The 12,606-nt window shown below is 39.3% G+C and overlaps 1 protein-coding gene across 3 annotated transcripts in view; it reads left to right on the forward strand.

The window, feature by feature from the left end:
• Positions 1–12,606, forward strand: part of LOC105683349 (AF4/FMR2 family member lilli) — a 157,054-nt gene that overhangs the window by 55,070 nt on the left and 89,378 nt on the right. For all 3 annotated transcript variants that reach the window (XM_048655383.1, XM_048655384.1, XM_048655385.1), the window contains one exon: positions 8,959–9,133. In XM_048655383.1, coding sequence (XP_048511340.1) covers positions 8,959–9,133 — 175 coding nt within the window. The remainder of the gene's footprint in view (positions 1–8,958; positions 9,134–12,606) is intronic.

Raw genomic sequence — 12,606 nt, forward strand, 5'->3', positions numbered from 1 at the left:
TTCCGTGCAGTGTAGTACGAAATCCGATGTCCGTACACGATTATTATTAACTGGAACGTGCGCGGTTCGCACGATTTTAGGATCTGTGTAGTACGTCACACGTATAAAAACGTACGAGTGCGATGATAGCGAGTCGCGTTAACAGCAGCAGCGGCAGCAGCAGCGGTAGCGGCGTCGCGTCGCTAGTCGGTGGAGTTTTACGGTGAAACGAGGTGTGCAACGTGTGTGTAATCGAGAGAGAGAAAGAGAGAGAGAGAGAGAGATGGAGAGAGATGGAGAAACTGAGATGGAAAAAAAGATGTGTGAGCGACGCTAGGCTGTACGTACGTACGGTTCGTTCTTCGCTCCGCAACCTTCACGTTCTGAAAATAGCTACGCGACTTCGCGTACGGCACCTCTCCGCGCTGTACGGGCAATTCAGTGGCCAAGTAACTCGAGTCGATTCAATAACTAACTAGCCGCCAAGTAGCAGCTGCCAACCAGAGAACACCAATTTTCCGCGGTACAAAATAATGCACGCGTATAGTATATGGTATACCCTACTCTGTACACCGTGTACATATATTGTAATAGTCGATGACATTGCACGAGGTATTGTACGTGTGTACCGACAAATGTGTATGTATATAACGTACGTACACGCTGCACGTATTCGTCGAACGTACGTTTAACATGCATATCTCCTCTGTATAACGTCAGTCGGTCGCTCTTCGTAAGGATTATACTTAGCATTCCTGTCGTGCTTGTAACTGATATTATTATAATGCTACGGAATTTTCATAATTACACGGAGATTTTCTATCGAGGGAAACTAATTCACATCAAATTGGATGTATAACTCGGTGTAGGAAACTCGACGACTTTTTGCAATTTTTAGCATTTCGTTTCCTTGCTTTTTTCACTTTTTTCTTAGTTGATGTATAAAATTTTTATCGTTATGAAACGTGGAAATAAAACCATCGAGTTATGACACTGAAAGTTTTTTTTTTTTTTCTTCTTTTTGCTTCTTTAACTCATTACTTTGCAGTTCACACGTCGTTGTGTGTATACGATATTAATGTGAAATATATATGTATATATGCAATGGTAAGAGTTGAAAAATAAAAGAAATAAATAACGTTTTACATCAGCGCGAATAAATAATTGAAACTGTCACGTGACGGTTTAACGTACTTAACGAATTTACCGTCGAAATTTTCTCAGATACGTTGGAGAGATTTCAATGTACGTATGAAAAAATGATAATTAAATTTCATTTTCATTACCTCGGTTTCGTGAATTTCGTTGTTTCGTAACGCGCAGATTTCACCGCTCCTCGTCGATCCAGGCGATGAAAAACTTGTGTATTTATTATTAGGATTATTATTAAGTTCGCGAAGCGGAATACGTACCTGTCAATTCTACATTATATCCGCATCGTATTGCTAATTTCGGTTCATTGGACAAATAATTGATTCGAAAATTGGGGCGGGGGGGAAAGTCTGTAGAAATATTCCAAAGTAATGTCATCTTATGTACGGTATTAGCAATTCATGTACACCTGTTGTAGTTTCCGTTCAATTGACATTCGGATATGCATACAACGTACACACGTACACAACCTATGTATGAATAATTATCGAATCCTGTTTATTTGTTAACGGAAAAATGCACACCTGAATTATTGATAACGGACTCAACGAACCGATAAATTTAATTGTCTCAAAACAGAGGAGAGTGAAAAGAGATAAATACAATACGTATAACGGAGTGAAGGAGGAGCGAAGGAGGGCGGAAAATGTATACGATAATAAATTGAAACTCGATTTGCCGTATTATTTGCAGAAAAAGGAAAAAAGAAATCATATCTCCTGAATTTATTTCAATTAGGTAATGATACAGAAATTAGAGAAAAAAAGAAACGGAAGAATCTTTCATCCATTTTTCTTCTGACGAGGAGAACGACTGTAAGCGTAATTTTAGACCGTAAATTTAGACGAGGTATTCAACTGCGACGAGATATTTTATTTATTTAGTGGAGATTCGAAAATGAATTATTTTATAAAATTAATCAAGAAGAAAATTAGGATGATAAAAAAGGAGTCTCTTTTTTATATTGTTCTTGCGACATACACAGCTCATTGTCGGATATATATCCCGTCTCGCCTGGGAACTGGGCGAGTTCTTAATCTACCGATCGTGAGACTCCGAATTGTAAGATTATCATACATAACGGGGAATTTAATTAACCTATGCGGATCGAGTACCCTAAAATTTCGTTTTCTACTTTCAATGCTAGAATCAGGATAGAAAAGTGAAGTGCGATGAGGATTTCTTCCCCCTATAAATTCGCCATTAAAAAAAAAAGAAGGAAAAGACAGTGAAACACTAGAATGAAAAAGACAAAAATCGCGCCGCGTTTATATCACTATACAGATCGACGTGGTCCGAGCAGCCAAATATCTACGCGTTGACGGTGTGCTTTCAAGGGGCTTAGAGAATCAGGATGATGGGAGGGAAAAAAAAAAAAAAAAAATACGAGGAGAGGGTCGAGATTGCCGCTAAAATGTAGGTCAGGGTAGGCGAGCGACGACGACGTGTGTGCGACGTACGTTGGTCATCTTGTCGCGTTCCTTGTGATTCCTTGTAGTCAGATTGAATTAAAACCGATTGCATATAACATGCGACCGCTTGGAGTTTGACGAGGAAATTTGTCGGACCTCAGCGGCGTGTACCACCGTACTTGACTTTGCGACGTCGAACGGCGCGAGGTACCGAATTTATTTTTAAGTGCCGCCACGATGAATCTCTGGTAATGTATCCGCGATATAAAATCCCCGACTTTGACCGATCGCCCTAATCGATATTAATATTTAGTCACATCCGGTATAAAACGGTTTGATTATTTTCGCGAAAAAAAATGATTGACGATGGTTCGCCACCTACTCGCGTATAAATTCATATCGCGATGATCCCCTCCTACCGATCCATTCCAACGTATTAAAAATCATCATCCTCAATCCATTTGTTCCTCACTATTTTTATCCAGCTCCATCGCCTCGACCGTTCATCGTAATTTTCATTCATCGTTTCGTTCATTCAGTCTTTTTTTTCCATACGTCTCTTTCTCTATTTTTTCACACGGTACACATACCTACACGTAGTCGCTCAATTGTACTATACGGTAAAAATCTACGTGCCATTTTCTATATTTATTTAATCAGGAAGAAGAGAAAAAAAAAAAAGAGATGAAAAAAAAGTGAGAACCGTAGAAGAAACGCGAGTAAGAGTTTTAAATCGAGGAGAATTTCTGCCGCCTCTCGCGCTCCGTGTATGCATGAATATGATATACGGTGACTAGCGGAATTGAGTGGTATGTGGGTATAGATCTTGTTAATATTCCTGCTATATATACTTTTGTTTCTGGTCTATTCCGATGACGTGTAAGAAACGAATGAACGAACGAACCGGCGAACGATCTCAACTTTTAAACGAGTGCCGTTAGCGAGGAATTCCTGACACGCAAACCATTCGTCTATGAAACTTGATCCGTAGATACACGTATACCTATACACGTATACGTTCCTTGGTATTTATCGGAATTACCGTAGAGCATTCGAAAGCCAAACGAAATGAAAAAAATTTCGAAAAATGTACCCAGTGAACGTTTTTTTGGATCATTGTTTTTTCCCAAAGGCAAAATTTCAACCATCGTCGATTCGCATTTTTAGTACGTTTTGAAAAAAATTTTTACATAAGGGTATGCGCAACTGTAATCGATATTTCAAGGACAGGGGTGTTTCATGTATTTACATACGTATATATGTATGTACGTACCTATGTGTTTACGCTACCTATGACACGAACCTAATTTTAAAACATCCCGCTGTCAATGTTTGTTTAAATATATAACACGTGCTTCAGATGATGTGTGGATATTTCATTGATTCGTATTTATTACCGTGTCGAGTACATATACTCGTCCGCATCACACGTGTGTATTAAAAGAGTTACATGTTTATAAATGACCACCGCAGCATCGAGTTGATATTATACGTAAACACACGTAAATCTATATATATATACATCTTCGCGTGCAATTTTTCACATATATGTAATATCATCATACGCGATGACAACTAAATTTATAGATACACTACGGTTAACGTGCAGCACTTTTACCGTGTAGTGCGGTGAGAAAAAATCGAATAAAATAATGCCACTCGATGTTCAGTTGAAGTTTCACATTACTTTTTATTCGTTTTATTACTTTACATTTTTTCTTTTTATCATCACAACTAATTGCATACCTCATGCGTGATAATAATTATTACATATATACACATTTAATTACCTATCTTGTTTATCGATCGATACGTCGACACCGATTTTATTAAAACCGAACGAAAATATGTATTAATAGACGGATAACGTGTACCCACCTAATAACCGCGACCTTTTTTCTTTTTCCTTTTTTTTTTTTTTTCCCTAACTCGCGTTGCGGTATGCATTTATGTGTCACTCATACGTCTACGTGCGTAATGCGGTATATTCAGATAATATGCACGATTTTATCTGTGCACATGCGGTTTATCATTGTCGAGGAGGTGATAGATCGAGACTCCGTCTTGTCGCAATAATTATTTCTGTCTTCTTTTCATGCACATCAATTTCATTCGATACAATGTCCTCGCTCGTCAGGTGCACACGCATGTACTACGTACGCCTATACAATAACGTGACACATCGGTAATCGTCGCCAACAAAAATTAGTGGAAAAAGATTTTTTTCAAATCCAAAAAAAAGACGTGTGTATAGGTACACCTACTTTTACATGGGTGTACGTATTGTACGTGTGTTAAAAAAAAAAAAATTTTGTCACCGGTTACACGACATAAATTTACCACAAACAATCGCTAGACTGTATGCTTCTTTTTTACGGTTATCAGACATTTTTCTATAAATATTCAATCGCAATTTTAATTTATGAGGGGGAAAAACGACTACCTATTTTTAACCGATCGGACCTTTCTTCTTTCTCGGGTTTCTCTGCTATTTTTTTTTTTTTTTTTTTGATGTTTATGACATTAATCGAAACTTTGCAAGGAATTAATTAATCGTGACGCGTGCGCGACACTGCAGCAGGACACGTTTCGACAAATGTATGTGTACTGTGTAAAGACCTTGAAGAAATTTTCGTAAAATGTAACTCGGACTTTTTCTTTTTTGTCTGCTCACAATTGACGTTATCTTATCGTCTCTTATCTTTTATTTTTTTCTTCTTCCGTTTTTGAACAATCGGAGTTAATTTGTAACAAAACCAAAAAAAAAAAACACAGATTACACGTGCACCCAGGTATAAATCTATACATCCATAAAAATTGGTATTATCATTGCGCCGGATGTTGAGTCGGAGTGACGAAAAGATAGCCGATCTTTAGTACCTAACCTACCTAATTTCTGTGATTAAAAAGAAAATAAAGGAGAATAAAAAAAAAAAAAAAAAAAGAAGGGAAATGAATAAGAATGAGGAAAAGTGAAATCGTGAGGTTCGGTAATGCTTGTTCAGTCGCGTTTTTTCTTTCTTTCTTTCTTCCTTTCTTCCTTTCGCTCAATATGCATATTATCACGTAACACAGATCAAAGGTGACCCACCTTATTTCGACGATCTTTTTTCTTTCTCTACTTTTTTCTCTCCCTTTTCGTCAACTTCCGGTCGACTTTATATCGCCGAAGTAACCCCTCCGTACCGAATAAGTGATTATACACGTGATTTTTTTTATCGTATAATAGTTTTTCGCCCCCCCCTATAAACCGCGTAGTAGCTATCGCAAAAACTGCGTCAATCATCTGTAGGAATAATTGCTTTACTTTTCTTTTTCGACAAAAGTTTTTTCGGACAAAATACACCGGACTTTGTCCGATGAAATTTGGAATGCACAGCTACCCCTTTATAATATCCTCGCGCTTTTACCTGTAGGTACATGCGATATATAGGTATATACGCTCGGTTTTACGAGTTCGCCATTTTCCTTGAGTTGTATATCTTCGGATGCATAATAATATACATATATATATATATATATATATACGTATGGAGGAAAAAATTCACTTTGCGCTACACACACGCGATTGTGCAGTGTGTATATCCTGCGGATATATAAAAGTTGTACGAGTTTTCTCCCTCCGTAGCTACCCCCCTTTCATATCTCCTCGCGCTTTCTATCCTCCTATATATATATATCTTTTTCTCTCGTCGGATGAGGAAGGCCAGAACCACCTACCTCGGTCGTCCCACTTAACCTGGTTGCACGCTGACGCTAAAGCACCAGCAGCAGCAGCATCAGCAGCGGCGGACGCTGCATGCGCTTTGAGTCCGACGTTTGCCGATCCTGACGTCACACGTCTCGATTACGTGTCTCCATAGAGAAATATTGGCGCCGTGCGATAAGCTATTCCGATCTTTATTTCCTTCATTTTTTTTCCCTAGCTCCTTTTTTTTTTCTTCTTTTTGCTTCAATTCTATTACGCGCGGATATCTCATACGCGGATGTATAGCACGCGAAAATATTCATTCCTCTCTCTGTCTCGGTATTTTTTATTTAGTTTTTTTTTTCTTCCGTCTTTTCTCAAACTCCGACTTTTCTTTCGCAAAATTTTGTCGCCAATTTAATTGCGTGAATCGTACGCAGACACGAAAAAAAAAAAGGGAAAAAATTTAATAAAGAAATGAGAATAAAATGTATCGCGGATTACTGCATCGTTTCATTTGTACGTACTGATATTTACGATTGTGTGTGTGTGTGAATTAATAAAAGACCTTGATACGACGCTCGGCTCTGCTACCGCGTACGTACGTGTCGTCGAAGCCGATTCGCGGATACCTAAGCGGACGCGAGAAAACGTCGCGACGCTGTATAATTGTTTGCGATCTTGAACGAGCCGGTGACTGAAACACCCGTCAAAATTATAATGCAGGTACAAAAGTTATGCGCGATCTACTCGGCGGACATCATTCGATGCGCTCCCCGTGTATAGGTATAAGACTTGTGTGAATTCACGGTACAGAGGTAGACGAATTGTAGCCAGGATACGTACAGATATATATATGTATTCGTAAATGTGTAATATCCTCGAATTCCCGGTTCAAGGACCCTTTTTGGCGCACGCCTTTCGCGCTCAGTTCAGTTCTCTTGTGTTACTCGCCATTGAAATGATCATTATAATCAGCAGACGACGACAAAAAAATTTCTGATTCTCTTCCAGACTGCGGTATGTATCGACGGATAGGTAGACGTGTATTAATAAACTTTGAATCGCTCGAGTAGTTTTATTATACTTTGAATATTGATTAATCATTCGTTATTTTTTCTAGTTTTCTCATTTTTTTCAAAATTCGTAGAGCTAATAGCGATTCGCGTATTCCTTGTAGTTGTTCGCGCACCTGTATGTAGGTACTGTTGAAATTTTGGTGTCGAGTGTATTTTGTAATATAATTATATCGCGAATAAAGCGTGTATAAAAGTTGAGTCGTTCGCCGCTGCCTAACCCCCGTATTATATACCCGTGACCTTAACGTCCTTCTAATTAGGAAGAACTGAGAATCCTCGCCGCCTCCTCCTCCTCCTTTTTTTTTTTAACTTAAATTGCCGCGCTACCAGCCGCTGCAGGCGGTAGCTGAATCCTTGATAATATCACCTATAGCTGTTTACGCGCGCCTCCGTTTTCATTTTTCATCCATTTTGTTTATTTATCAACTCTTTTTATTGCGGAAATGTAATCGCGTTAAAATAAACTATACCTGCAGGTATGTGTATAGATGTTAGTGCGAAGTATACAAATGTGAACATACCTTATAATAACCACGGTATAATTAATGCACCGATTGAAACCTGATTTCACAGCGTGCAGTTAACACTGCAAAAAAATGAAGAGAAAAACTAAAATTGTATTTTTGCAACCAGGTGTTACATAGCGTCGATTAAACGAAATTACTTGCGATCCTGTCCACGGATATTTGACTCCTAAATAAAAATGATTTTTTTATTTTGCAATATGCTATGCGTTTTGGATGCAACGCTTTTTTAATCGAGATCCATCGGCGTACCGAGTTTTCGTGAATTTTTCGATTTTTTCTCCCATTTTTTTCGCATCTTTGTACACGGCTAGAGATTTCGAAGAGTATCGGGTGGAGGGATCGGGATGGTCCGTCGAATCTGTGGGAAAAAAAAAATAAATAAAAAGAAAAGTTGAGTATTCAAAAAGGAAACTTTTTCTTTTTATACGTCGTTATATGATCCTCCGCCCTCTTTAACCTCATACGCCACTCCAGTATCTCGAGAATGGCGCGGGAGAAGCTCCAGCTTCTCCCGAAGACTTTCGGCTCAATCTGCTCCCGAGTATAAGTTTTTATAAGATTTGTTCGCGGTTCACTTTTTCCTAAAAGGATCAGCTCGCCAGACTGTATATCATACCGGATGCGATTTCTACGGGGAAATTTGATTTTTCTTTTGTGTACCCTCCCCCCCCCCCCCCCCCGATCCATCCTGTCTCAATTGCATATGTATATACGCGGCGCATATCGGGACGAGCTTTTACCAACCACTGTTTCATCCTGCTAAAAAATAAAAAATTCAACCGTACCGTTTTTTCTACAACTCGAACCCCATTTGCTCATTGACGTTACAAATACGTTGGACTATAAATCATAATTTTCTGCTCTCATTAATTTATATAATTGTAGGTATTACATATCAATCACATACTATACATTATATTAATACACAAAATTGAAAATTGAAAGAAACGTTATTACATACATGTATGGAAAATATTTTTGGCCTGAAAGTGTGCCGAGCGTACAACAATGTAGTATATAAAGAGAGAGGGATCCTTGTGACGGAGATCTAATTTTTTTTTTGTTCTCCATCTTTTTTCCTGAATTTTTTTTTCTATTTTTTTCTCTCGACCTTTTTTCAGCGTGGAGCGGGACCGGCTTCGGGAGCGCGAGCGACAAGCCCGCGCGGCGATGTCGGTCCAAGCTGAACAAGCAGCTGCTGGGGGTGGTCCAGATCCCCATCATCATCACGGGCATCACCATCACAACTCCAATCCGAATACGGCCACCGCCTCGCTCTTCAGAGCCCCGGTCAGGGTGAGTCTCGTTTGAAACATATAGTTGTACATATAGATACGTAGTTTTTTTCTGTATATGGGTATCCATATTCGTTAATTGTCATTATCGTTATTAGTTCACATAGAATATGAAAATTTGATGTGAAAAAATGCGAATCGCAGTCGCACGAAAAATCGAATAGATTCGAAAATAGGAGATAGGAAAAAGGGTAATGGAGATGGAGAGGTCGTTGGTCGAGTTATAAAATCGTCGAATATTTCAATCCTCGAAGTTAGCGATGATAAATCGCGCGAAACGCGTGTCACTTGACTGTACAATGAGGGGGGGAAAAAAAAAAGGAGGAAAAAAATCGATAGCCGGTTTTCAGGAGTTAGGGGAGAAAATTCAGTTCTCTCGCTCCGTAGTATGTGGCGAAAGTATGGAATATGAGGTATAGAAAGTCTTCGGATGTTAGTGGCGAAATCTTTTTTGAAAGTTTTTCAAATTCTTCGGTGTAAAGTGGTTAACCCCCGGGGTAGGGTGTTACGGTCTAGTTTTCGTAACGTATACAGATATATTCGTGTGGCGTGCTTTTCGTATATCGGTTCTACGGAACGTTCCCGCGATCTTACGCGTTCGGTTATATCCATACAGGGTATATATTCTCTTCCTGGCAGCTGCCGGCTTTTTTCATCCCTCTCGAATTTTACCTATCTACTAACCATTTCCATGCTCTTTTCTTCGTCCGTCGATCCCTCCGCTCGCTCAATCTCCTTCTCTTTCTATCTTACTCTAGTTTCTTCATCTTCATCTTCCGCTTCTCCTTTTACCCCCGGGGGACCGACGGGAAGAACTTCCCTCGCGACTACTACTATAACCGAGCCGCGTAACGTCTCACTTCTTCTTTCTCCGTCCGCCTACGTCCCGACTACGTCCCTCTTTTTCTCCGAGTAACGCACCGCGATATTTCAACATCCTCCCTCGCGCACGCGAAGGATTTTAAATGAGGGGAGTCTCGGAGCAGCTGGGACTACTACCTACTATCGCCGTATTTACGCCTCGCTTACCACCGAGTAATCCTAAATTCTAAACCGGGAAACAACGACGCCGCTCGTCCTTTCTTACTTATTATGTGACGAGGTGTACCTACACACCGATCGACCGAGTTACGGACGAAGGTGAGGAAAAAAACTAAATCGTCGTAGGAACAAACGTAGAGATTTGAAAATTTAGAGTTTTTTTTTTTTTTTTTATCGCAGTCGAGCTGCGCGTTATCCTCAGTTTGTCGCGTTGCGGTTGTTGCATTAATGGGATGCGTATTTCTTTCTGCCGACCAGCAGCACCTGCGATTTCGTGCAACGAAGTTGTCGTTGAAATTATAAACTGATACCACCGCGCCGGCAGTGTGCCGCTGTTACTACGTGTTATGCACACGTGTCATTCACGTGTGATACGATAAACTACACTCCAAAGTCTCCGCCCTATTTCCACTATTCCCCCGCTTTGGCTTTAACCACTCCTATAGTATACCGTGACTGCGCTTACGTGCGGTGTGTTTTCCCCGTTGCATTGCGGCACACTCGCGCCACACGCGCGTTTTCTTCATACCGTAAATGCAGTTTATGATAAATATGTACGGGATGGCGACACACGTGGTCTTGTATGCGCGTACGTGGTAGGCACCCCTCTTACAGGACTGATGAAGGGCGAGTATAATTCAAACGAAGCTCGTCGTGTTCTCACGTGTTACGCATTTTAACCGCCATACGCGTGATTATTTCAGTCCATGAACTGTTTTTTTTTCTTCTTTTTTTTCTTCGTTTCAAAAGAAAGAGTTATCGCCAATTCTTCACTTTTTGGAGCAGAAAAATGGAGATATCTTGATAGGAAAAATTCGTGGGTCAATTTGACCAACGGATTCGTGTTCCTGAGGCCAAAATACGTTAGAAAAGTGCCATACGATCAATTTTGAAAAATAAAAAAATTTGGCCTAAAAATTGAAAAAATCCAAAGGGGTACCCCTTGGAGTTTTTTCGATTTTGGGGTCAAAAATCAACAATTTTTTTACTCGGGGTTTTGTATGATATTCTTATGTATTTCGATCGCAGGAATCCGAATCTTAAAGCCAAATCGATCTATCTATAAAATTGATCGAGTTATCGCGAATTTGTCTGAAAATTTTCATCGAGGATAAGAAAAATAATTTCGAAAATATGTGTACGCATGTACACGGCGGTAGAAGGGAGGCGTTGGGGCCTTGAAGCGTGCAGGGTGGTGAGATTTATCGAAAATCCGTAAAAATAAATGGCGAACGGGGTGGAAGAGGGTTGTTTAGATCGTGATTACGTCATCGGTATACCCGTACCACGAGCTCTCCTGGTCAGGTATCCATCGTAAATATAAACCACTCTCCTTCCTTCCATCCCTTCTTTCTTCCTCCCGTTTTTCCTCACCCGATTCCCAATCCTACCCCTATACTCTAGACGTATACGTGGTTACGTAGAATGAATAAGTAAACCCGGAGGATCGAGGAGTAATTTGGGCACGCACACGTTCTGATTGATGTCCCGTGAAAAAAAAAAAGTTTTTTTTTTCTGCTTTTTCTTTTTACCAATTACATTTATACTAAATCACGTAATGAAAAATGAAACTAACACACAAAAGTATCCGGATGTGTATGTGTAGAGAGTAAATATTATTCGCATTTCGAACACGAAAATTGAATCAATTAATTCCATTCGTTTTCTTTGACGCGTGGGTATCTCGCCGTTAGCGATATTGTTCGAGGTCAATTCTCGGACCACGTACGTAGGTATACGTAATACGAAGAGATATATAACGATAATAATTATATCTACTGTGCGCAGGTGCGTGTATTGGTTCGTATTGTAGTGCTAAGATGATCTAGACGAGATCAATTAGTTATGGATTCGTTGTGAAACGAAACTTTTAATACACACCTGCAGTAATGCGAAATTTTTAGATGGGAATTTAAAAAATAACGTTTTTTTTTCAATTCGATTCGAACATATTCGCATGTACACGTATGTGGTGTAGGTACGCGAAGAATTCGGCGCGGTATGACTCTTGTGCTGATTAAATTGAAGTAATTTTTTTATTGAGTATATATACCAAATAAATTCGTGCGAAAAAAAAATTCTCGTTCTGATCTCGATTATTATGTAATTAAGAAATTCGTTACACGCGTACACATATACCTCTTATATATACAGGAGATACGTAATCAATCAATTTTTCTACCAAATATATACTCTGATTATTTTCTACCTAAACTGATATTTTTTTCTTCTTCTTTCTTTCTCTCGTACCTAAGCTGATTCATTCGACATGCCCTATCTACAGCTATTATTTATCGAGATGTACAAAAAATGGAATCGTGAACAAACGAATGGAGAAAAAAAATCAATCAATCTTCTCGCGAGACGATTGATTTTTTATTCTTCCTTGATCTTTTGGTAAATGGGGGAATTCAACGATAAAAATCATATTCG

This window comes from Athalia rosae, chromosome 5 (genome assembly GCF_917208135.1).
Source record: "Athalia rosae chromosome 5, iyAthRosa1.1, whole genome shotgun sequence".
Lineage (NCBI taxonomy): Eukaryota > Metazoa > Arthropoda > Insecta > Hymenoptera > Athaliidae > Athalia > Athalia rosae.